The 22,637-nt window shown below is 43.5% G+C and overlaps 1 protein-coding gene across 2 annotated transcripts; it reads right to left on the reverse strand.

Moving 5' to 3' along the window:
- Positions 1-716: 716 nt before the first annotated feature.
- Positions 717-22,399, reverse strand: CTNNB1 (catenin beta 1). 2 transcript variants are annotated; one of them, XM_059466126.1, is made up of 16 exons: positions 22,164-22,397; positions 9,080-9,140; positions 8,451-8,678; positions 8,058-8,311; positions 7,729-7,967; positions 7,443-7,644; positions 6,962-7,106; positions 6,387-6,490; positions 5,961-6,299; positions 5,549-5,707; positions 4,514-4,633; positions 4,209-4,359; positions 3,998-4,119; positions 2,758-2,818; positions 1,782-2,002; positions 717-1,490 (listed from the first exon to the last, which is right to left on the reverse strand). In XM_059466126.1, the coding sequence occupies exons 2-15, from the start codon at positions 9,090-9,092 to the stop codon at positions 1,794-1,796; spliced, it is 2,346 nt and encodes a 781-aa protein (XP_059322109.1). In that variant the 5' UTR covers positions 9,093-9,140; positions 22,164-22,397; the 3' UTR covers positions 717-1,490; positions 1,782-1,793. The 2 variants fall into 2 exon arrangements, with proteins under 2 accessions (XP_059322109.1, XP_059322119.1); XM_059466136.1 differs by lacking the exon at positions 1,782-2,002 and having other exon boundaries at positions 22,164-22,399.
- Positions 22,400-22,637: the final 238 nt, after the last annotated feature.

The raw sequence follows: 22,637 nt of genomic DNA on the forward strand, positions 1-22,637 counted from the left end.
GTTTTACAATAAGAGTCAAGGGAACAAAGCTGAATTCTTTGTGTGAGCCCTCTCCCTCTGCAGCAGAAGGGGAAGAAGGCTGGTGTGGCTCCCTTCAGCTCTCAGCATCTTGAGCCAGGAGCCTCTGCAGCAAAGCCTGCTCTGATCTCCTGCTGGCAAACTGCTGCCTGCAGTGGATGTGCCTGGAGTGCTGCTCCCAGAGCTGGTGACAGCTGCACGGTGCACACGTGCAGCCTGCGGCTGAGCCGGCAGCCTCACAACCACTTTGTCCCCTTGCAGTCACACAGGTGCTGCCTCAAGGGAAGCCAGTCACACACAGGTGTTGTCTTGCACTGCAGCTGAACACTGAGGACACCTGAGAAGGGCTTTGAACCAGCTGAGAGCTTGTGGGCAAAGGATCTTTCCCTGTCCCTTAGTGCTGAGGGGAGCTGAGGCTGCTCACCCTTAGTGAAGCCCTGAGACGTGGGGCCGGCAGGCCTGGCACCAGTGGAGTTGCCTCACATCTATGCCTGCCCCACGCCAGGGACCCTGCAGGGGCAGGCTGGTGCCTTGGGGACTGCAGCAGGAAACCTCCAGGCTATGAAGGGTAACTATGCCAGAGTGGGATCCAAGAGGAAAACTATTCTTGTCTCCTTCCACTTAAGTGGTCATGCAAGTCCGGGACTATTTCTTAACACACAAATACATTTTGTGATCTGAAATAATTTGACACAGAATGAATTAAAAGTTTACTTTAATTTTGAACCATTTTATAACTGCATTTTTCTCATGAAGCATCTGTATCACAGCAGGCTACAATAACTTTGGGATAAAAGGCAACTGGTAAACTGTCCAATACAAGGTTCCAAATAAACAGTTTTTACTGGCCCCTACCCAGACATATCCCAGATAAAGTTTTTGATCAAAAACATGAAATAGATCCACCTGCTTATTTTAAGCATATTAAAAAGGAAACTAATTGGACCATTTCTATTTGTCTAGTTTTTTATACAAAAAGGCTACACAATGTTACACTTTATTCAGAATACAGTTAGAGCGATTATGAATTAGTGTTCTACACCTTTACTCAATCCTTAAAAATTAGAAACTGCTGTAGCATATTCACTATAACTTAATACTACGAGAGACTTTAAAAAAAACTAACAACAATTACTGCAAAAAGAAAGGCTACTTCCAAAGCAAGCAAGGTCAGTACCATTACAGAGATTTAAAAAAAATAATAAATTTTTAACAAGCAAGGCTAGGGTTTGATAAATTCCATCTTGCAATTCATTCTTGTGCATTCTTCGTTTCTTGAATCACTCCCAAAATCCATTTGTATTATTACTCCTCGACCAAAAAGGACCAGAACAAAAAGTTTACTTCAATTGTTCCCATAGGAAACTCAGCTTGGTTAGTGTGTCAGGCACTTTCTGAGATACTAGCCCACCCCTCGAGCCCTCTCAGCAACTCTACAGGCCAATCAATGCAAGTTCACTCAGATGATACAGCTGCAAAGAGAAAAAACACAGGTGTCAGTGCTCCTGAGTTGTAAAGGGCTGTTGTAACACATCAAGACTGCATGAAGCCGGTGCACAAGACGTTACAGTTAATTACTTCCACACTTCACGGCAGAAGTCAGTTTGGAGTGTGCTCGTTGTGTGTTTCCAGAGCATTTATTTATTATTGTGGCACACTAGGACCCAGTCGAGCCAATCCCTCCCTGCCAACCAAGTCCTCAGTCCAGTCAGCTGTTTTTCTCTTTTTGTTTTGTTTTTAAATTCAAGGTTGGAGCTTCTTACCTAAAGGATGATTTACAGGTCAGTATCGAACCAGGCCAACTGATTACTGTCACCTGGAGGCAGCCCATCCATAAGGTCCTGGGCATGGCCAAGATCTGGCAGACCATCAACTGGGTAGTCAGCACCAGGGTGGTGGCCACCCATTTCATGTTCCATCATAGGGTCCATACCCAAGGCATCCTGACCGTATCCGCCAGAGTGGAAAGAACGGTAGCTAGGATCTAAGAAAGTTAAAGGTGGCAGAGGGAAAAAAAGCATAATGTTAACAGATGTTAGATGCATCAGAAGCTGCAAGTATCAGTGTGTGAGGAGATCGTGTAGCCATCTAATTGTTTTCTAGTTCAGCCAAGTTCAACACAATCTGGTGCCTGCCCTTAACAGCTATTCCATTGTTCGGAAAAGCCTTCCAGTAGGATTCTGCAGACAAAGCACACTGCAGTCAGAAGCACGAGCAGATTCCAGCCAAGCCATTAGTCTGCACAATCAACAGTACTAAAATTCAACAATACTGCAGCAAAACCAGGCTCCAAGACTGTAGACTTGCTTCTGAAAGACTAGTCAAAAATAGCTCAGAATCCTTAGGGATAGGCTTGTGTTCAAATCTATAGACACTCACAGACTAACGCATTCAATACCAGCTTTGTTGTTTTTAAGAAAAACTGCACTATTGGAATTGTCAAGTCCATTTGTAAGGAATGGAAAAGATTTCTGGAAACAACAGCTCAGCAGGAGGTGTTCCCACAGGACTCAGACAAGAGACACTGGTTTTGCATGTTCATACGGCTCCCATTTCAGTGCTGCCAGTGGTGTTGCAGAAACGGGTTATTTGAACTGGCAGTTCCCCATCTGCCTGTCAGTTTGCAATACCTTGCTGAAGAGTAAATTCACTCTTCACTCATTTGCAGTTCTCCTTTAAAACCTATGACTTGACTTCATCCAATTGCAAGTTTAGTCAGGGGGAGCAGAAGACACGTACCATCTGGGCGGTATCCAAGAGGCTCTCCCTGGGCACCGATATCCAGTCCGAGATCCGCTGTCTATGTGTACACAAAGAATTACAAAACAGTTTTAACATCGGCTCTTTCAGCCAGCACCAGTAGTTCTGAGTTTAAAAAGCTGTAAAGCTTGCCCTAAATCCCTTTGAACAACTGCTCTGCAGTGAGCACTGCAGCACTGCTGTCAACATGAAATGCCTTTTTAGCTAAGTATCTGCATCCAACATGCAATAGCCAGATTTAGGAATCCATAGATCACTGGAAGAAGGGTTCTGTCTGGGAGTGAAAAAGATGAGGAAGGTCTAGGAACATTCCTCAGGTACACCTGTGCAGATCCTGCAAGTCAGATATTCCCAAACCAGCAACAGAGCTTTAAAGAGTTCTGAAGGAACCTCTCCCATTTGTTCAATTACAGAAGTAATTGCCTGCCTGTAGAGCAATTGTCTAACTTCAGTCTCAAAGAGATATTCCATTTTAGCTTCCCCCCATCCATTCTTGTGGTACATAGAGGTTTTAGGAAAACAGAAAAGTAAGCACTGAAATAACACAAATTAAAGGCCACTGTCCCTTGTGTAGTAGATACATGCCAGACAAGACAAGCTAGACTCATGAATCTTAAGAATTGTGGGAAGACAAAGAACGAGTGAAGCTTTCCCTGTATCCCATGCACACAGACTGACTTTGATTTACTGTGTAGTCCATTAAAAATGAAAAAATGCCATGTGTGATAATGAGCCTGCAAACGTATTCAAGTCTGAAATCTCAAATGTATTCAGGTCTCAGGACAAGCTGAATTCCCAGCCCAAGATTACTAATCCTGCATTGTTGGCTTGATAGAAGCCTCACAGGACGTTTTATATTTATGCTTCCCTCATATCACTCATGTTTCTATTTTTACATCCAGAGTTCATCAGGTTTTGACAAGCAACACAGAAAAGTACAAAGTTCTTGTATACAGCCAGCTTTGCACACTAGCAAGCATAATGAGCATTACACTCTTCAGCAGCAGCAGCAAAGAACAGACTCTTCCTGTCTGCCAGGGAAAAAGCGGCTTGAAGGCTGCTTACCACACGTTCACTGCACCTGAACACAGAGAGTGAGTAAAGAAGGTACAGCCACCACACAGCTGTGTAAATGTGGGCCTGCATCACTGATGGCATCTACACTTCACTGGTGAAGGAGGGAGAACACAGAAGTTCTAACACAGATCACAGAACTCACCTCGTTCCAAGCCATTGGCTCGGTCCGGAACAGGGAGCTTGTCAACTCAACAGAAAGTCGCTTCTTGTAGTCCTGCGGTTTGTCCTCAGACATTCTGAACAGCACTGCAGCTGCGTAGGTTGCTGCCGAAAGGAAGAGTGATTTTAGCAGAGGTCAAGACTTCTACCAACTCTTCTAACACAAGTATGACACCAGCCTTAAGTTCACTTACCAACACCCTCATTCCTAGAATGAAGCAGTTCTGTTAAAGGAGCAGTTGCACCTTCAGCTTCGATTGCTTCAGCTGCCTCCTTGTCTTGAGCCAGTTCACAAAGTACACCAGCAGCTACTCTCTGGATATTCTCAATGGGAGAGTACAACAACTGCAACCAAACACAAGGCTTCTTTTAGCTCTTCCACTTGAAACGAGCTCTTCAGCACACTCTGACTTAGCAGCTCTATCCAGGAAGTGCAACAAGAGCTGTTTTATTTCTTTTGCTAATAGGTATTATAGTGCTGTCCTGAGCTCTCACTTACCTGCACAAATAGTGGAATGGTATTTAGACCCCTGATTACGATTCGATTATGAACATCACGTGCAAGAATGTGCAGGGCTCCAGTGCAGCCCTCGACAATTTCTTCCATACGCACACCCTCCTGGTTAGAGAGAAAAGGCAAATTTTGAATTTGAGATATTGCATACTCTTTTCTTAAGTGACTATCAAAAAGCCAACCAGCAGTTCCAACTAATCATTTAACTCATCCCCTGCATTTACCCTCTTCCCCTAAGCGCAGGCCTTCAAACTTGACATCCCTGCTACAAGTCAGCCCAGTGTACCCACCCAAATTCAGTAGTGAAGCATCCCAGTGGGATGCCTCAGTGGCTTTTATAACGAACTTCCCCTCTGATAACACCATCTCTTGTTCTACAACCTGGATTAGCCCCACAGTTACTAAGCTGGAAACAGCAGTTACCAGAAGCAAAGAGGTCCCTTCCTTCCTCTGCAGGAATTTACTACACTGCTGTACTAGGAGATGCTGCTTCCATTTGCTGTGCTAAGCAAACCCCTGCTTTGTTAATATGTTTAACAGGATAAAAAAAAATCCAATTGAGATTGATCTTGTCACACACTGACCTGGAAGCCAAAGAAATAACAATTACGGAGCCCGCACAACTTCTCAGTACTTTTACAGGTCTCAGCACCCTTGCAAATATGCAATAAGCTGTGACAGCATTCTTAAACCTATTCTTCTGAGAAGGAGGAGGAACTTCTGGTTTCCTGGTAGAAAATTATTTGCCTTGCCAGAGTAGGCAGTACTAGAATTTCTGTGAGCTCTAACATTTGGAATTAAATGCTCAAGAGGTTATTAAAATAAGAACCAAGGTTTGTTTTGGCATCCTGATTTAAGAAAAATCTCAGGTCTGCCAAGACAGAGCTATCAGCACACAGATGATGACCTAGAGCAAATGGGACAACAGTTCTTTAGCCCAAGCCCTACAGGACTGAGGTGCACTGACAATGAGGAGCTGGAGAGAACTTTGATAGGTGCAGTGTCAGGGAGGGCACTCACCACAAACTGCTGTTGTGTCCCGCCCATGGAAGTGCGTCGCTGGGTATCCTGGTGTGCTCTAACCAGCAACTGCACTAGCCTAGGGATAGCACCTTGTTCACGCAGCGGGGCGTGGTTCGCAGGACACAGGGCCAGGTTGCGGATCAAGCCAACAGTAGCCTGCAGGTAAGGAGCGGGTGGGGAATAAGAGAGCAGGAGAGGTGTGATTGCTTTAGTGACTTCTTTTAATCAGTTCATCTGAAATGTTTAAATCTCTAAGAGTATACACTAAGTTGCTCAAGTGAAGCAACTTCTCCAGCAGACAAATTGTATCCCAAACACCATGGGAACAAAGAATTTTCACTTTTAAAGTTACATTTTAAAGAGCAACAGTTTTCAGTTTCAGCTCTGGCAGTTTTTAACCATTATTTACCTTGATCAAAGGCCAGTGTGAGGGTGGGTGCAACAGCTTTACCACCACTGGGAGCCCGTAATGGAGACGAACTGCATTTTGAGCCATCTCTGCTTCTTGGTGTCTGCTGGTGAGGTGACGGAGCGCACAGATCGCAGGTTCCGTGATGTCTTCCCTGTCCCCAGCCCGGAGGACTGTGCGCACCAGAGCCTCGATGCCACCAACCTGGCACACCATCATCTTGTTCTTGTAATTGTTGCAGGTAAGGTTAGAAAGGATGCCAGCGGCACAAGTCACAACGTTAATATCATCTGATCCTAAAAGCTGAACTAGAGTTCCTAGAAGGCCTTCCATGCCCTCCTGCAGAAAAAAGAGGGGAGAGAAAGTTAAGTCTTCTTTTTCACTACATTGACTTTTGCTCTTGATCCCTTTAAACAAGCCCTTTACCTGCTTTGTTGCAGCATCTGACAGATTTCTCAGAGTCCAGAGACAGTTCTGGACAAGACGCTGGCTTGGATCTGTGAGGTGGAGCCCCAAAGCTTGCATCCCACCTGGAAGATGGTACAGATTTGACACCATTACTCAGATTTTACACCATACTCTGATGCTCACCTCATGAGCAGTCAAGTCCTTCTTTTCCTTGACATCTAAGTGCAAAACCTCACAAGCTTTTGGATCCTTCTTGTCAATATCACAATATGGCTGGGACCCTAGTCCTTCTTCATAGGAAAATAACAACCCCCTGAAATTCCCTGTGTGACACTGGGCCTTTTAAATGTGTGCATATTCTCAGGAATGCATCCTGACAACACTCACCCACTAATAGTTAACAACACAGTGGAGTTACTAAAACCAGCCACCCTTTAATAATTCTGCATACTAAAGGCCTCCAAACCTGGTTATGGACTTAAGGACCAACCCAAGTTCATTTTTTGATGCTGGCAGTTTCTGTTTTTGGTGGAATGAACTGATCCCAAAGCACTATGTAGATTTTTAAGTTAGAATGAGTACAATGTACTTACCAGCCTCAACAATAGCAGGTTTGTTGCTGGAGCAGACTGACAACACCTTCAGCACCCTACTTGTGGTCCACAATAGTTTCTCGTAAGTATAGGTCCTCATTATGTTTACTAAAGCCTGGGGTCCGCCACTTGCCAGAATTATCAGCTGAAAGACAACAAAAATAATATTTGTCTGTCACTTCCTACACATGTCAGCAGGTAGTAAACGTTGCTGGCTTACACCCCTCATGGTTACAGTTCCCTAAAAAACCATTCCCATCTGCTTATGTGGACTGTAAGTTTTACAGTCTCACTATAAGCACAGCAGCATTTCTGCAAGATAATTCCTGTATCCCTCCCCTCTTGCAAGGTCAGGAATGACTGGCAAAAGCCAGTGGCATGTGGCTTTAGATTCAGAGTCAGGAGGTCGGTACACAAGAACTGTCAGGCCATTCATCACAAGCTTGCTCATTTTAACTACTTCAGCACCAGAGGCACCTACCTTACTTTCTTGATTGCCATATGCTAAAATCTGAAGGCAGTCTGTTGTGATGGCCAAGAATTTGACGTTTGTCTTGTTGAGCAAGGCCACCATTTTCTGCAGCCCACCAGCGAGACGGACAGCCATCTTGGCTCCTTCCTGATGTAACAGGAGATTGTGAAGAGTTGTAATGGCATAGAACAGCACAGAGTCCACTGGAGACCTGAAGAAGGGAAAATCCTCATGAGTACCTGGTCCTAGCAGACCCAACTGCAAAACACAAGCACTGTCTCAGTAGTGCACATACCCCAGCATTTTAACCAAAGCAGGGATGCCTCCTGATTTGAAGATTGCCAGCAAGCCTTCACGGTGATGTGAAAGGTTGTGTAGTGTCCCTGCAGTACACCGGGCTGTCTCCACATCGTTTGTGTTTTGCATGGTACGTACGATGGCAGACACCATCTGAGGAGATCTCATAATGGCGTGGCGAGACGCTTCCTTCTTGGACAGCTGATGAACCATAACTGCAGCCTTGTTCACCACCACCTAACACAAGTGTTTGAATAAAGCTTTTAGTTTTGAGGTCACTGAAGGTGCCCCAAAAGCAAGCGTCACCCAGGCAAAGAAAATACTTACCTGGTCCTCATCATTCAACAGTTTGGTCAGTTCTGGGATCGCACGAGTTGCAAGTTCAGCATCATCTTGGTAGTTTATCAAATTAACAACAGCATGTTTTAACATCTGGGATGGCTCAGCCAGGCGCTGCACGTTGGTTGGATGAGCTGCATCAAACTGTGTGGATGGGATCTGCATTCCTTCATCCAGGGTTTCGGGGAACATAGCTGCACGCACCCTCTGAGCTCTAGTCATTGCATACTGGCCATCAATATCTGAAAACAAGGCAAGTCATCATAATCTCAAACAAGGGATAAAAAGCTCATCATCCAGATTGGCAGTAATTGAGTAGTTAGGTTTCTGTATTACTAAACTGCTGGTCCAAGCAAAACTGTTTAACAGAAAAGGCCTTACCTGCAACTTGCTCCTGGGTGAAGGACTGAGAGAATCCCTGTTCCCACTCATACAGCACTTGTGTTGTGTCCACATCTTCTTCTTCAGGATTTCCCTTGCCACTCAAGGAGGGAGCAGTTGTTGTGGCCCCAGAATGGATACCAGAGTCCAGATATGATTGCTGCTGCCAGTGACTGACTGCTGCTTTTCTGTCTGGCTCCATTGCCATATCCAGCTCCATCAAGTCAGCTGTAAGAAATCATTGGTGAACAATTAAGTTTAGTTCAATTGCTCCAGCATGTATTAATCCTACAAGAGATGACAGAGATTTTAAATTAAAATAAGCTGTTATAAACAACTTCCTCAACCCAGCACTGCAGGTGAGCAGCAACTTCAAACTGAGACTATATGTTGAACCAAGGCAGACATGGAAACCTGAGGAACAGGCAGAACAATCACTGCTATTGTGGCTGTCCTGACCTTACAACAAACTTACAACAAACTTGTCTGAAGGTTTGATTTCCAGTGTAAGGTATTAATTACTGTAATAGAGCAGATGTTATTCAACCTAAGTGACTTTGGAAAGTTAAAAAGAGAGGGATAAGGAGTCTTCTAGATTCTAGTAACAGAAATTGTAATGCACTATGTACCTTGAGTTGCCATGTTCCTTGTTATGCTCCCAGAACTCTTCCTTGCACCCTTTCAGAGATCCTAAAAAAGAGCAAGGTTAGAACTTATTAAACACTAATCAGAGCTAGTAAGACAGGATTTCACATTAGAACACTGGAATTGCAAACTAAGACTTGGCACATCTTGCCATTTCATTACTACAGTGAATATACTCCAATGCTAATTAGCAAACCTCCATGGACAGACATGCAAAAGAACTCAATGTATCACCCAGACTTCTGTCAGGTTATGTGTAAGATATTCTCTCAGAGCTACAAGAGAACAAGAACTGAAGACTGACCATGACAGAGCTATTTTTCACTCCTCTATCTTTGCATAAGATGAAGTCCAGACATTAAATTCCAGAGTTTGGAAATGCCACAAAGACAATGGCTAAATGTCACACTTCCTCATTTCCCTCAGAGATAAGCTACTTAGAAGATACTAGAAAAACTGATAAAGGGCTACAACATGAATTTTCATGGGGAAAGCTGAAATGACGATGTAAGGCAAGTTGCACAAAGACTGCCTAAAGAAGCATAACTGCACTTCCTCCTTTATTTCCTCCCTGTGCCATAAGAATAAAGGTGTCTTCCTACAAAAAAACTCTTCCTTGAAGTTAAAACTAAAAATTGAACCAGCCTTATTAAAAAAAACCAAAAAATCTGTCCTTCAGTAGAACACACTTTTGTTGTTTGCACAGAAAACCAAGATAACTGGGGGCAAGGAGGCTGAAATATGATCAAATGCCCTATATATAAATTTTCACTATGAATCTCCGTTCCACATCACCAAGCAGTTTGGAAGTATTTGCACCATAAATCTGTACCTATCTCTTCACTAACCTAGAAAGGCTACAGCTCCACAACAGGTCACTTTTATTTCATTTGCTCCCCTTCCCCCCACAGTCCCACACTGATTCCAGCACAGACACAGAGCTGGTGACAGCCTAATCTGGGAGCCAGCCAAGCAGAGACATTTGTAGTGGGAGCTTGTGCAGGGAGCAAAACCATCTCTTGCAGCAATCAGCTTTCACTGTTAGGTGTTAGAGCTGTGCTGATCCAAACATTCCTGCACAATGAAGTAAAGGCAGTGCACTAACCCCTGAGAGGACAGGTCTGTAGCGCTGCGTCAGGAGAACAAAGTCCACCTGACTTTGCTGGATTTGTGTAAAGACAGATTTCCCAGTTTAAGAGTTTGCTTCAGGAGCACCTTTTAGAAAATCATAATTAAACAGAGGGCAGGCCTGCAGTTTTAAGTCTCACAGGGTAGGTGGGACAAACATATTTCACGGACTCTGAGCCAGCTGCAAGATACTCTGGCAGCTCCTGAGCAATCTTGTTGCTTGGCTGTACAAATGCCAGTGCTGTTTGTCCTGACTGCACTCCCACAACTTCTGGCAGCAACCCTTCCCTGGCTCTTTTAAAATGGGCAGTAGATCTGCATCTGCAGCAGATAAACAGCATTAAGCTGATATAAGACATTACACAACATACAATAAGCATCCTGCTGTGCAGCTGGAAACTCCAAACTGGTCCTTCTCCACAGCCTGGAAGAGATTGGCCAACTCAGAGTCTGCCCTTGACAATGGGCATGGAGGATGTGCTGAAAATACACACACTTCTTCCAGGCCCTTACCTTGGATTCTTCCAACATGCTGTTAGGAATTTGAGAGTGGTAGTGGCAAAGAAAAACTTAAGTCTCACTGTCAGTTCACCACTGATTAAAAAATTCTAATGAGTAGCTAAGTTGAGAAAGTGCCTATACAAAAGCTTGGTAGCTCTTTGCAGGTCTTCTGCATTACTTTGTGAGTTCCATTAACACCTTCCAAACAGAAAGGGAATAGCAGTAACAGTAAAATTTGTATCTTTGCTCCCTGCAGTCCACACTCTAAGTCAGATGTGACACTTCCAATAAAAAATTTGGCATGTTCTAGCTGCTATATGAAACTTCCAATATGCTTAGCACAAAAAAGATCTATTTTTACCATAAACTTTCCCATCTCCTCCATCGGGACTATGCTAAAAAAAGGATCACCAAACTGGTTTTGAAGTTGACTGTTTCATCAACCATTATGTTAAGAGCAGTGACTATGCTTTGAGACATTTACTACCACCTGAGATTTCCATACACAATGAGGGGCTTGGGAAGAACATTTATCGTTTTCTCCACTGCTGAATTCTGCATTAATGAAGGCAACTGGCCTATAGCACCTGCACTCTGAAATTGCTGTTTCAATTTCTGCAGCCTGAAGAGATCAGAAGAGCAGCTCTACCATCAGGTAAAATCCAACAGACCAGAGTAGCCACTGAACAGCAGCATTGTTCCAAAACAACACTGAAGATCACATACAAAATAGCAATGAAGAATATGAAGTGTTCAGAAATGCATTCCAGTGACATTCAGTCTTTGGAATGCTGACCCGTGATCAGCCTGCTAGTTGCATCTGCAAGTTCCAACATCCTGATGTGCATTTCACACACCTGCAGCCCCCCAGGAATTCCTGGTAGCTTTTTCAATTGTTATTTAGATAGGGAATTTGGTTTAATCCTAAAAGTTCAAAGTGCCAAACAAAAGTAGCCAGGGTTTGGTTTTGGGTTTTCTGCAGTTGAACATTCTCTCATCTTTTCCTTCACATTCTTTTTAAATTTTACAAAGGGGTAAACTGAGTCCAGGCAAGCTGCTGGCTTTGTCTTCCTGTTTGTCACTCTCAAGGTGAACCAACACATTTACAAAGGGAGTGACACCACCAGGCTCGCTACAAACACTTGTGCTGCTCATTTTCTTGACAAAATGGATCAGTACAAGGTCAGCCACACACATCTCCACCATCAGGAAGAGACAGAAGGCCTCAGTATACTTTACAAACAAACTTTAGCAGGGCTGCAAGCTTCGCAATTTTTGAAGGCTAGCAGGCACTCAGAAGTGGGAATTCTGATAAATATCACATTATACAGTTCACATGAATGTGCTGCTAGGAGTTAAGGGACTCGTTTCTCCCCATGAGACCATGCACTTGCTTAGCAAGCATCATCAGCTTTGGGTTTAAAGGAAGGTTAGGGTTTTTTAGACTATGTATTAAACAACTCATGTGAAGAGCAATTCAAGACCTTGCACTAGGCTGTATTATGTGGCATCTGCAAGCTTAGAAGGCACACGAGCTGATAATTTCAATCCACTACAGAAGACAATTCAATTTTCTTGATTTTTGAAAGGAATGAAAGAAGTATTAGGTATTATTTCTGATCATGTGTTTTTATTAGATATTAATTTCTGATTCTGGAGAACTGTTGCCTACAATAGTTCTGAAATCTGCACAATTCTCTTCTTTAAGACTGACTCAAATTACACCTGACTGATCTGCTAAACAGTTCTTTTTAAAGCAAGTCAAAGTCTGCAAGTCTGCCATAAATCCTTTGAGAGCAGTATGTTATTAAAACTTGCAAAAGAAACCCAGACTGATCCATCCAAACACCACGAACTGTTGCACACAAACACCCTGCCTGACCATGTTATCCTGCTCTTTTTCTTTGTCTCTCTCTCACCTGGGACAGGCCAAGCAACTGCACCTCTAAACTCCCCATGAGTTCTGAATGATACATTTGCTTACACAGAACAAGCTGATCATCTTCTGACAGTCACAGCAGTTAACAATGTGTATCACCTACACACAAGGGAAGAGAAGCACCTGTACTGAAAAACTGTTTTTCTTCAAGTGTTCTGAAGTCATTGCAGCCATTCCCAAGGTGTTACTGAAAGCATTCTTTGGGTCTGATATTATAACTGGTCTTTGCTGCTTGCCAATGATGTTGCTTGTGTATCTGCTTAACAAAAGCCCATAGCCAAAATATACAGGCAACAGCAGTTCCACAGCTGGTAACACCAGAGAGCACTCATTTCTATGACCCAAGTCCTTGTATTTCAGTTCTTAATGTAGCAGAAGCTTCCTAATTAACCTTAGTTTTCAAGTTGGGAATTTGAAAAATACATCCAATTAAGGAATTATAAAAAAACAAATCAAAACAAAACAACCCTTTTTAATCTTCCCCTGGAAGTTGTTAGCCTGTTTTCTAGAAAACAAAATGTGGGGGAGGAGGAATTATTCAAGCAAGACAATACTGACAGTGGAAACATCAGGGAAAAAGCTTTCATGGTATAAAGGCACTTTAGGCAGGAGTGGCTGAACTGTCTCTAAGCAGTTTTTGGTCAAACCTAAGCCCCAGATACAAACACACAACAGACAGACCTACTGCTACTGATCTTTGTCTCATGAAGAGGAGAGTCGAACTGCTGTAAACTTGTAATTATTCCTTATCCAAATGTGGATAAAGTTCTCTCCTCCCATATCCACCCACAGGTTCAAAAGAAAACTGAGTTTTTATCTGGCTGTATTGAGCTCTGGTAAAAGTACCTTTGTAGGTAATTTTGGAGGTCCTTCATGTACCAGATGCTTCTGTAAGATTGGTAAGAATTTCTGGAAGGACAGTTTTGGTGCTGTGTGTTTTAAGGAATGTTAGAAGTCCGTGGTAGGAATGACAGCTGGGGTTTACAATTTTTTGAAAAAAAAAAAAAAAAAAAAGAAGATACTTTATTTGAAAATAGATACAGAATGTGCTTGAATTTCACTCTGAAAATTGCATTTTTAAAGATTTATTTTTCTTGTACAAAGATAGCACAGGGGATTACAAACAACAGTTTTCCTGGAATGTATTTCCATATCCAGTAAACAAATACTGAAGAGCATTCCCATATTCTGTCCCCAATAGTAGCATCTGCAGTCCTCAGCCACACTGTCCCCTCTAAAAGAAACAGCCACATACAGTGAGTATAGATTATTTTGAAGTTAGTTATGTGCAAGTATTATTGGGAAACGAGTCACCCACCAATACCAACTTCTGCACACCAGTGCTTTAAGGACTTGAATGGACAAAAGCTACTATGAAACTCACTGCAAAGTGCTCCTGAATAATGATTATGGGCTGCAAATTATCACATTAAAGCAATGCACCACTTGGATATTTTTAGAGAGAGAAAAATTAAGGTTTATCTTATTATCAGTACTAGGAACAGGAATATAAAACTTCACATATTTTATATTAATGTCAGTATACCTTCTGCTTTTAACAGGGTGATTTTTAATACTATGTAAAAATGTCTTCAGGTGGCTTATGACAAAACATCTTAACCTAGTGGAAGAAACTCGGACAGTATGTAATACCAAAAGGAAACAAGTCAAACCATGCAGTCTTATTCCACTAATAGGAAAAAAAAACCTATAGGCTTTCACAGCTTGAAAACTTTTCCACCTTTTTTGGTTACACAGTAGAAACATTCATCTATAGCCTTCATTACTACTTCAGAAGAAGTGCCATGGCAAGAGATGAAGCAGTATTATAAGTGTTGTGCCAAAATGTAGCAACTTGCACTATTTCAGAAGTTCTACTGAAAACTAAGAGCTACCAGTAATCTTGACCTGAATGCCACACACTGAAATCCATCTTAGTGATCCTAGACTGCAACTGAACACTCATTTATTAACTATACCTTGTGGCAAAACTGCTCTGATTGCTCCTCCAAGCAACATTTGTTAGTTAGCATCACTCCCTCCTACCACTAGGCTATTCTTGCTTAGCGAACTATTTCTCTTCTTTCCAGTGATAAACTCAGTATCCTGTGTAATCCATCCAGCTCAAATTTATCCAAGCAGGAATACTTCAGCCAACACATTCTACTGATGCCTGCAGAAAGTTAGAAGATGCCTTGCAAACAACAATACATGCTATCTTAGCTTTAGCTAATCATATCATAATAAATTAGACTCTGAACCCAGAACATGCAATAGTGTTAAAATGGTCTTTAAATTCTCTTATTATTAAGACTGAAAGTCCAAGGTTTGTTTTTCCTAACAAACTTCAGGAAATTAAGAAATCTGAATATCTGCTTTACTGACCTCAATGGTTAAAAGGTCCCAATTTCTCAGCCATCAGCACCTTTAAGACATGCTGGAAGAGGCAACAAACTAGCTCAGATAACCCACAGATTTAAAGAGGGAGAGTGTGCTGATCTGCCAACGCTCACTGCAAGTCACCTCTATTTCAGCCATTCTTCTCTGCTGCTTCATTTCCAATTCATTATTTCCTTTTTCCTCCAGGCATCCCAGACTGTTATTACATCAATTGTCCTGGCTTCTCAGCCTTTGTCTTCTGCCTTAGAAATTATCTAAAAATTCCTTTCTGTAACAAAGGCAGAAAAACCTTCCTATACTAGCCTTTGTAAAAGTTTTTTTTTAATAAGAGTTCACTTCATGCCACACACAAAATAACTGAAAATAGAGAGGCAACACATTATATCAGCAACCTAAGACCAAGAGTATACAGAGTTTCTATTCACATGCCCATTGGCTAAAGCAAACAACATGTGAATATTTCCTTCTTGCTATACTTCTCCAAGTTGATTACAACTGCTTGATGGAACTGTAATGCAGGCAGACTGGTAGCCTTGACTAAAACACTGGGTTAGCTGTATTTAAATACAGAATGTGTTCCTCAAAAACGTCTAGTGAAGGAAAGATTTAAGTTACAAGTTCCAAAAAACTCAAGGCTTGTTTTGGAGTCAAGAGAGTCTTAAGCAAATGTGACAGAGGAGGGAAAGGGGCCACAAGAGCTTTATAACAGCTGTAAAGTTCCAGTCTGCCCCTCTGGAGCACTACAGAGTGTTCTGATACAACAGGACGCTCACCTGTTTTACCTTTCCCTTCCTCCTAAAAGAGAAAGCAGGCTAGTAAAGAATCATACCTCTGCCTAGCTTGCAATGTTCAACTACTCCTAAGTTTCAAGTGCACTTGAGATTATAATGTAAGCATAGCAAGAGCCACATTTTGTTTTGCTCACCTCAAGTACAGAAAGCCACCCAGGATGTGGGTAGTTTTAATCAACTGCTGAAGAGCAACTGTGCGTGGACTGACAGTTCAGGTAACAAAAGGTATCAGAAGCGGAGGTCAGAGATTTCACTTCCAGCTGCAGCCCTGTGCTGTGCTCAGAGCAACTAACACAGCATAAAGGCACAAACAGCTTGTGCAATTCATCAGGGTCTTCACAGGCACTAAGGTTTAAGTACCCTTTTAAAAACAACTCATTAGAATTCTCAATAAAGCAAGAGCTAACAGTGGTCTAAGAGGCACTGGCAGCCAACAAATACCTCAGATAACTAAAGTACAAAATGATGAGAACTTGGAAGAGAATTCAGAACAAGCACATCAGGAAAGTTACTAAAAAAGAAATAAAAGTTCATCCTGGCACCAATCTGCACTACCATGCCAGAAGATGAACTTTGAAACTGTAGAACCAGCTAGGAAGCCTCTGCAAACATGAGGCTGGCAATATCATATAAAAGTTTTCCTTTTGAAAGAAAGGAGATGCACAGTACTTTCATTCTTCTAGAGCAACTGTGGTGGAATTACAGACTGATGGGACACACAGATATGTCTAAATGGACTTTTAAACTTGTAACTTCTAAATGGTTGAAGTTTACTACTACCATAATTTCTTATCAGCAGTCCCCTACATAATTTTGCTTGATGCTGGCCAGAGGCACATGGCTGGGCACCCTATGCAATGTAAAGAAAGCACCTCTTCACACAGTCACATACTCTTAATCAAAATCATACTGCAGGAGCTGAAATTTAACAGTACTGGATCTTGTCCCTTCAGAAATTAAGTGTTTGAATCCACAGCACAGTTATTTCACCCTTTACCCAGAGAACATTCAGGAGTTACAAGAGGTCTGTCAACCCAATCCTTTACATTCAAAATCACAGACAACTATACCAGGAGCTTCTAACAGGATCTGCAAACAAAACGCTCTCTGTCCTAGGTGTTTATTTGTCCTTTCTAGAAACTTCTGGTTGCCTCTAAGAGCTATAAGCAGCACCTGCGTTCAAGTTGACAAATCAGCAGGTCATGTTTGAAAGTAATGATTTAAGAGAGCTTTTTATCAGCAAGTATAACATAGCATTAGCAAAAACTTTCACTTTATTAGTTGGCAAAATAGACCTCAAGCACTTAAGTATCCTCCTGACTGTCCAAGACAGGAGCTGATCATAATCTTAAACGTTATGATGTAAAAACTGCTTCAAATCTAACTCTGGTGTTACACATCCAACTTGAGAACAAAAGTAATGAACTTCCTCACATAATGTACATATCAATCCCCTGACAGCAGTTTGTAGCTCAGTATTAGAGGACTGGTATGACAGCTTCAAGTTTATGAGCTTGCATTAAGTCATAACAAGATTATCAACCCAAATACTCTCATGTCTTAATTATTTTAACCAACTAAGTACCAGCACCACAAACAAACTCAAAACAGTTACTAATCACTTCCGTTCAGCAATGGATTTGGGATCTTTGGGTCACTGGCACACACTTCCTACTAGGGCTTTGTGTAGCATTCACTAAGTTTGAGTATCCTCATGGCTGGTCAAAACATTGAGAGTATTATTATCACAGCTTAGAGAGCTCCCACCTTTTATTTGCAAGACACAGATATGTACATTATGCACACTCCCATCTTCCTTGGTTAGGGATGAGCCAGTGTTTCTATCCAAGGTTTAGTCTGCCAGCAGGACTCAAGTAATAAATATGCAGTGGTTTACAGCTTTTGGTCCATGTACCCGTACTTATCACTGAGTAAGGTGACTGCAGTAGAGAGCTGGCAGTAGATAGGATTGAAATTCATTCTTTAGTCTTACCTAGTCACACACACACACAAAAAAAAGTTGCCATTGTGATCATTTAGAGGCAACATATTATAATTCAGACAAATATTATACCACATTTCATTTAACACTCAAAGTTCAGCGACAAAACCACTGCCAGCCCCCTGCCCACATGGTTTTGTGTATCAAAAAGACAATGGTTCTGCAGTCCTTTAACACAATCATGTGCCTCCCTAACAACAGACACTGTTACAGGAATACCCTTCCCAGCCTCATCGTGCATGGCTTCAAACACTCACTTCCACACCAACACAGGAACAACTCATCTCTCTGCCAAACGAGGAAGTATCTACCCATAATCCAGTTTCTTCTTAGACTGCAATCACACAGTCAGCCCTGAACTTGGAGGTTAAACATTAATCTCTACAGTTTAAAAAAAGTGATCAGTCATAATTACACTGACAAAGGACTTATGAATCTGAAAGTGGCTGTCTTTGCTTGTCTGTCAGAATAACTCTGTATTTACAATAAAGCATACCAACACTCTAAAAAGGACTGTTCAAACAACAAACATGCTAATGAATTCTGACACTAGAAGATGTTTCTTCAACTCACTCTTAATTTAGGCAAACTGCTAAGGGAGCTGCATTTAGCAGCACCTTTAGGATGTTAAGATTTCTGGCCACTGGAGGGCACCTGAAATGTTGCCAGGACAATACAGAACTACTTTCTACAGTTGCTGCAGAGTTGGCAAACTTATCCAATTTATACAAGACTTTTTAGCACAGTAAGTCAGCCCAGAAATGCTGGTTCCAGCAAATACACGTGGTGCATTTGCCAACTCCGGCAAAACCCAGCTACTTCATACTGCTTTTTAAATGCAGCAACACAGAGTATGAGATTAACTCTTTCACCCTTCTACGTCAGTCCTCAAACAAGGCTCCAGAGTTAATTTAGTATTAAGTAACAGAGCAAGCACTTCCCTTCTGCAATACCAATCCAGCCAATGTACACTATTTCCTAAAGTCTACTTGGAACAGGAATAGAAAGTTCTGGTGTAAACTAACATGCACCAAACTTCCCAAGGCAATGAAAGCACGGGATGAATTTGCTTCCACATCAGAGTAAATAGACTCAGGAGGTCAGGCTGAGCTACAGGTATGTTTCACCTGCTCACCTCATCTACCTGGTGCTCCACACAGACAGAAATGCCAGAATTAGGCTTCCATTAGTTCTCTCCCTTGCACCTAAAGTTACCTGTCAGCAAAGAAACAAAAGCACAAAGCCCCAGAAACTGAAACAACTTTTCTGGCTCCTTTCTTCTCATGTGAGGCAGCACAGGCTACACAGTGCCAGCACAGTTTAACACACTACCCTCCTGGGCTAAAGCCTGATCCCAGACTACAGCAAGTTTTACCTTGGAATCAAGTGCCAGAAATGGATATTAAAAGTTAACCACTGTCAGGCTGCCTTATGTTGGCAAGTCTAGCCAATTCAATCGGTGCTTAACTGGAAAATCAGAAATATTGCCCTTCCAGGAAAATAATTTTATCTAAAGAGACAAGAAGAATCACACATCCAATACTTACTGCCAAGTTTACCATTTCTAGGCTCCCACCCAGTCAGCCAGCAAGGCACTGGGCTCAGAGTTTGCAAGTGCACGTTCTGAGGACACAAGAGCAAGTCACAGCTGCCTGCACAGTTTCTCACAGGTTTTATCAGGCTTTGTGAAGTATGATGTTCAAGATAAGTAAGGTCAGTCCTGATTTTCCTGCCACGGTATGCAGGCTACCACAGTCACAGAACAAGTTTTGCTGCAGGCAACTGCAGGATAACCACAAGCCCAGCATTACCAGTTTAGCTATGAATTAAGGTAAGTGATTTTGATTACTGCTGTATTTGCACACTAGTCTGCCTACTAGACAATACTCTGCAGAAACATCCTTATCCAGGAGTTTCAGACAGTACATTCAGACTTCGGTTTCTGAGACAGAAGCCTCCAGCAGCCATATTTCCTGCTCCATTCCTTCCACCTCCCTTTCCACCCCTGAAAACACTGCAAAATCAGAACACCACTAGTACTAATCTCCTGCCTTAACATCCCCAAAAGCCCAAGTCTAACTCTTCAGAACACGGTATTTCAGGATGCTAATTCAGATGTAGAGTCATTATAGATGGACAGATGTTTCAGAAAAAAAGTCATTATGTCTGAAGGGCAAGCAGGTTCCACAGCCAAGGTCTGGTAAGCCACTTACTGACACACCACAGTCAGAGCAAAATGCTGGTGTCCAGAGTAGATACACACCATGCAAAGAGCCCACTCTATCTATAGCTTAGCCAAGGAAAAGCAAACTTCGTTGATAAGGCTGTAACACAGCATTTGAAGAACTGATTTTTCCAATCAAGCTTTACTTTGTATTAAATCCTTGCTCCTAGAGGCTATGGTGCATGGCATTGTCCTTTCCAACACGGTGTTTTTACTTATTTCTCCCCTAGACCTTGTGAAATGATCAACCATACAGACGAAAATGAACATTCCCCTGGATATCAGTTTACACCCAAATAGAAAATAACTGCACTAACAGATGAACAAATGTAACACTTCTTTAGAACAATCCCAGAACAATGAGACAATGTAATTTTGAATTGAATAGCTGAATTTAGAGAGCTTTAAACTCTTGCCTGAATACCTAAGCAGCCTCATTTGCAACAGTACCAGCCATTAGACAAACGACACAGCAGTCACATACCTGCAGCTGTCAGCACCTTTTTATCAAAAGTGCAAGATCAACATTAGGTTCCTGGACTGTTAGGTACTGAAACTCACATTATAACGTGGGCCAATACACACCAGTAAGTTTTGCCGTTTAGGCTTTTTTTTTTTTGAGCCTTGCAGTAGTACCGTTTTGTCATTCAGAAGCAAAATCATAACTATGAAGTTGCTGACTGGTGTGTGAACTTAGATCAAGAAAACCCCGACACTCTTTCAGCTAGTTTCCTCTGTCTTCGCCTTGACTGTAGCCTCAGTACATAAAGATCCTGTTTTACTAAAACCCCTCCTTGATTTCCGTCCGTCGACCTCAGCATACCAGCCCAGCCTCTTTCCATTCACCACTTGCATACTTTGGGGGATGGGAGGACCACAGATGTCTGGAATATACAAAGTGTCAGAACAATGGCTGCTCCATGAGAAAGAGATCAAGAAGTAGCTGATTACAAAGATCAACACTGCCATTCCTGAAGTCACAAGTAAGTTGCCCGTGGTACCTTCACACAGTCTGTTCTCTCTTTCCAGTTAGGATAATTTTCTGAGAAGGTTTTTGGAAAGAGACAAAAAAAAAAAACCACGGTCCAACGTCCTACATCGAGTTTTAACTAGGGAAAAATGCAAGGTTTTGCTAAATTTAAGAAAACTTGCTGCTCTAGGAGCAGCTAATCACGCACATTGGAAATGAACTAAGCTTTGTTAAAAAAAAAACCCCAACTACACAAAAACAAACTAAACCAAAACCAAACAACAAACCACAAAACAACACACCGTTCCTAGAGAAGTGAGTGCCCTAGATAGTTCAGGGAGTAGCCGCGAGTTGGTCCCCACAGCTCAGCACCGCGGCACTCCTGGAGCGGCCGCGCTGCCCCCGGCCGGCCGCGGGCGCTTCCCCTCGCAGCGTGGGAGCCCCCACAGCACCCCGAAACGGTGGGTGTGAACAACTTAATGTGATGGCTCCCAGCTCCGGGGAAGCTTCATTCCGCTAACACCCAGAAGCAGCAGCACAGCCTCTCCAGCAAATATGCAATGCCACTGAAAGCGAAACCCCACAAGGCAGCAGATTAGTTATCTCCCGCTGACTGCAGTGACCGTGATTAATTATATTCCGTACAAATAAACCCGTACCCTGCTCTCTTCCCCCTCCTATCGCCAAAGGGGATCTGCAGCCCACCGGCGAGTTAGTACTCCCCTAAAAAGGGAGGGGAAAGAGCCTCTAAAATAATAATAAAAAGGTCATTAAAGTACTCCGGGCTCTGCCGCAAACGAGAGCGGAGCCGGGCGCATGGACTCGCCTTCTCCCGCAGCCCAGAGCGGCCACCCCCTCGCCCCAGGACGAGCTTCCCAAGAGACACCTCGGGAGCTGCAGCTGCCGCTCCTGCAGCCACGCAGCTGTCCGGACCTCCCAAAAACAAGAGCCCTCGCTCTCTTCCTTTCCTGCCCCCCCACCTCTCTCCCACCCCCGCTCCCCCCCTCCACCAGCCCCGTCCTTCCCGCCGGGCACACCCTAGACCCCCTCACGGTCGCGAGGGTGCCCGGCCCGGGTTTGCCCCAAGTTCCCGCCGGAGAAAGCGGCACTAACGTTGGAAAAAGGGAGAGCGCAGGGTCCCCCCGGGCTCCGGCGGCGGCTGTTGCTGCTGCCCGGGCGATCCCGGTCCGGTCCGTCTTTCCTTCCTCGTCCTCCCCGCCGCCGCCTCCTCCTCGCTCACGGCGGTGCCCCCGCCGCTGGCTCCCGGGTGGCGACCGTACGGGGCGGCGGTGTTTCTGTCCCCCGAGCGCCACCGCCGCCGCTGCTCCCAGCGCCGAACCGAGCGAGAGGCTTAAAATGGCGTCGCTCACAAGGAGGTTCTTATAGCGAGCGCCGGACCCGGCTGTGTATCCTGCCGCCGCGGCCGGGCCCCGCGCGCGCATTCCATAGGCGCCCGGCGCTCAGGGCAGGCAGAGGGAGGAGGAGAAATAGTGCCCGTCTCCCAGAGCGGAGGGAGACAGGGAGCGGGGAAGTGGCACGCGAGGGGGGAAGGCCGGGCCAGGCGGCGCTGGGCAGGGCTGGGCAGGG

Source organism: Ammospiza nelsoni, chromosome 1 (assembly GCF_027579445.1).
Source record: "Ammospiza nelsoni isolate bAmmNel1 chromosome 1, bAmmNel1.pri, whole genome shotgun sequence".
Lineage (NCBI taxonomy): Eukaryota > Metazoa > Chordata > Aves > Passeriformes > Passerellidae > Ammospiza > Ammospiza nelsoni.

Excerpts from the sequence above, each read along its gene's own strand:
- CTNNB1 (XM_059466126.1), bottom strand. Across the intron at positions 7,645-7,728 it reads GCTTTGGTTAAAATGCTGGG|GTCTCCAGTGGACTCTGTGC; the intron begins GTATGTGCACTA and ends TCCCTTCTTCAG. Across the intron at positions 4,120-4,208 it reads TTCTAGGAATGAGGGTGTTG|CAACCTACGCAGCTGCAGTG; the intron begins GTAAGTGAACTT and ends TCCTTTCGGCAG.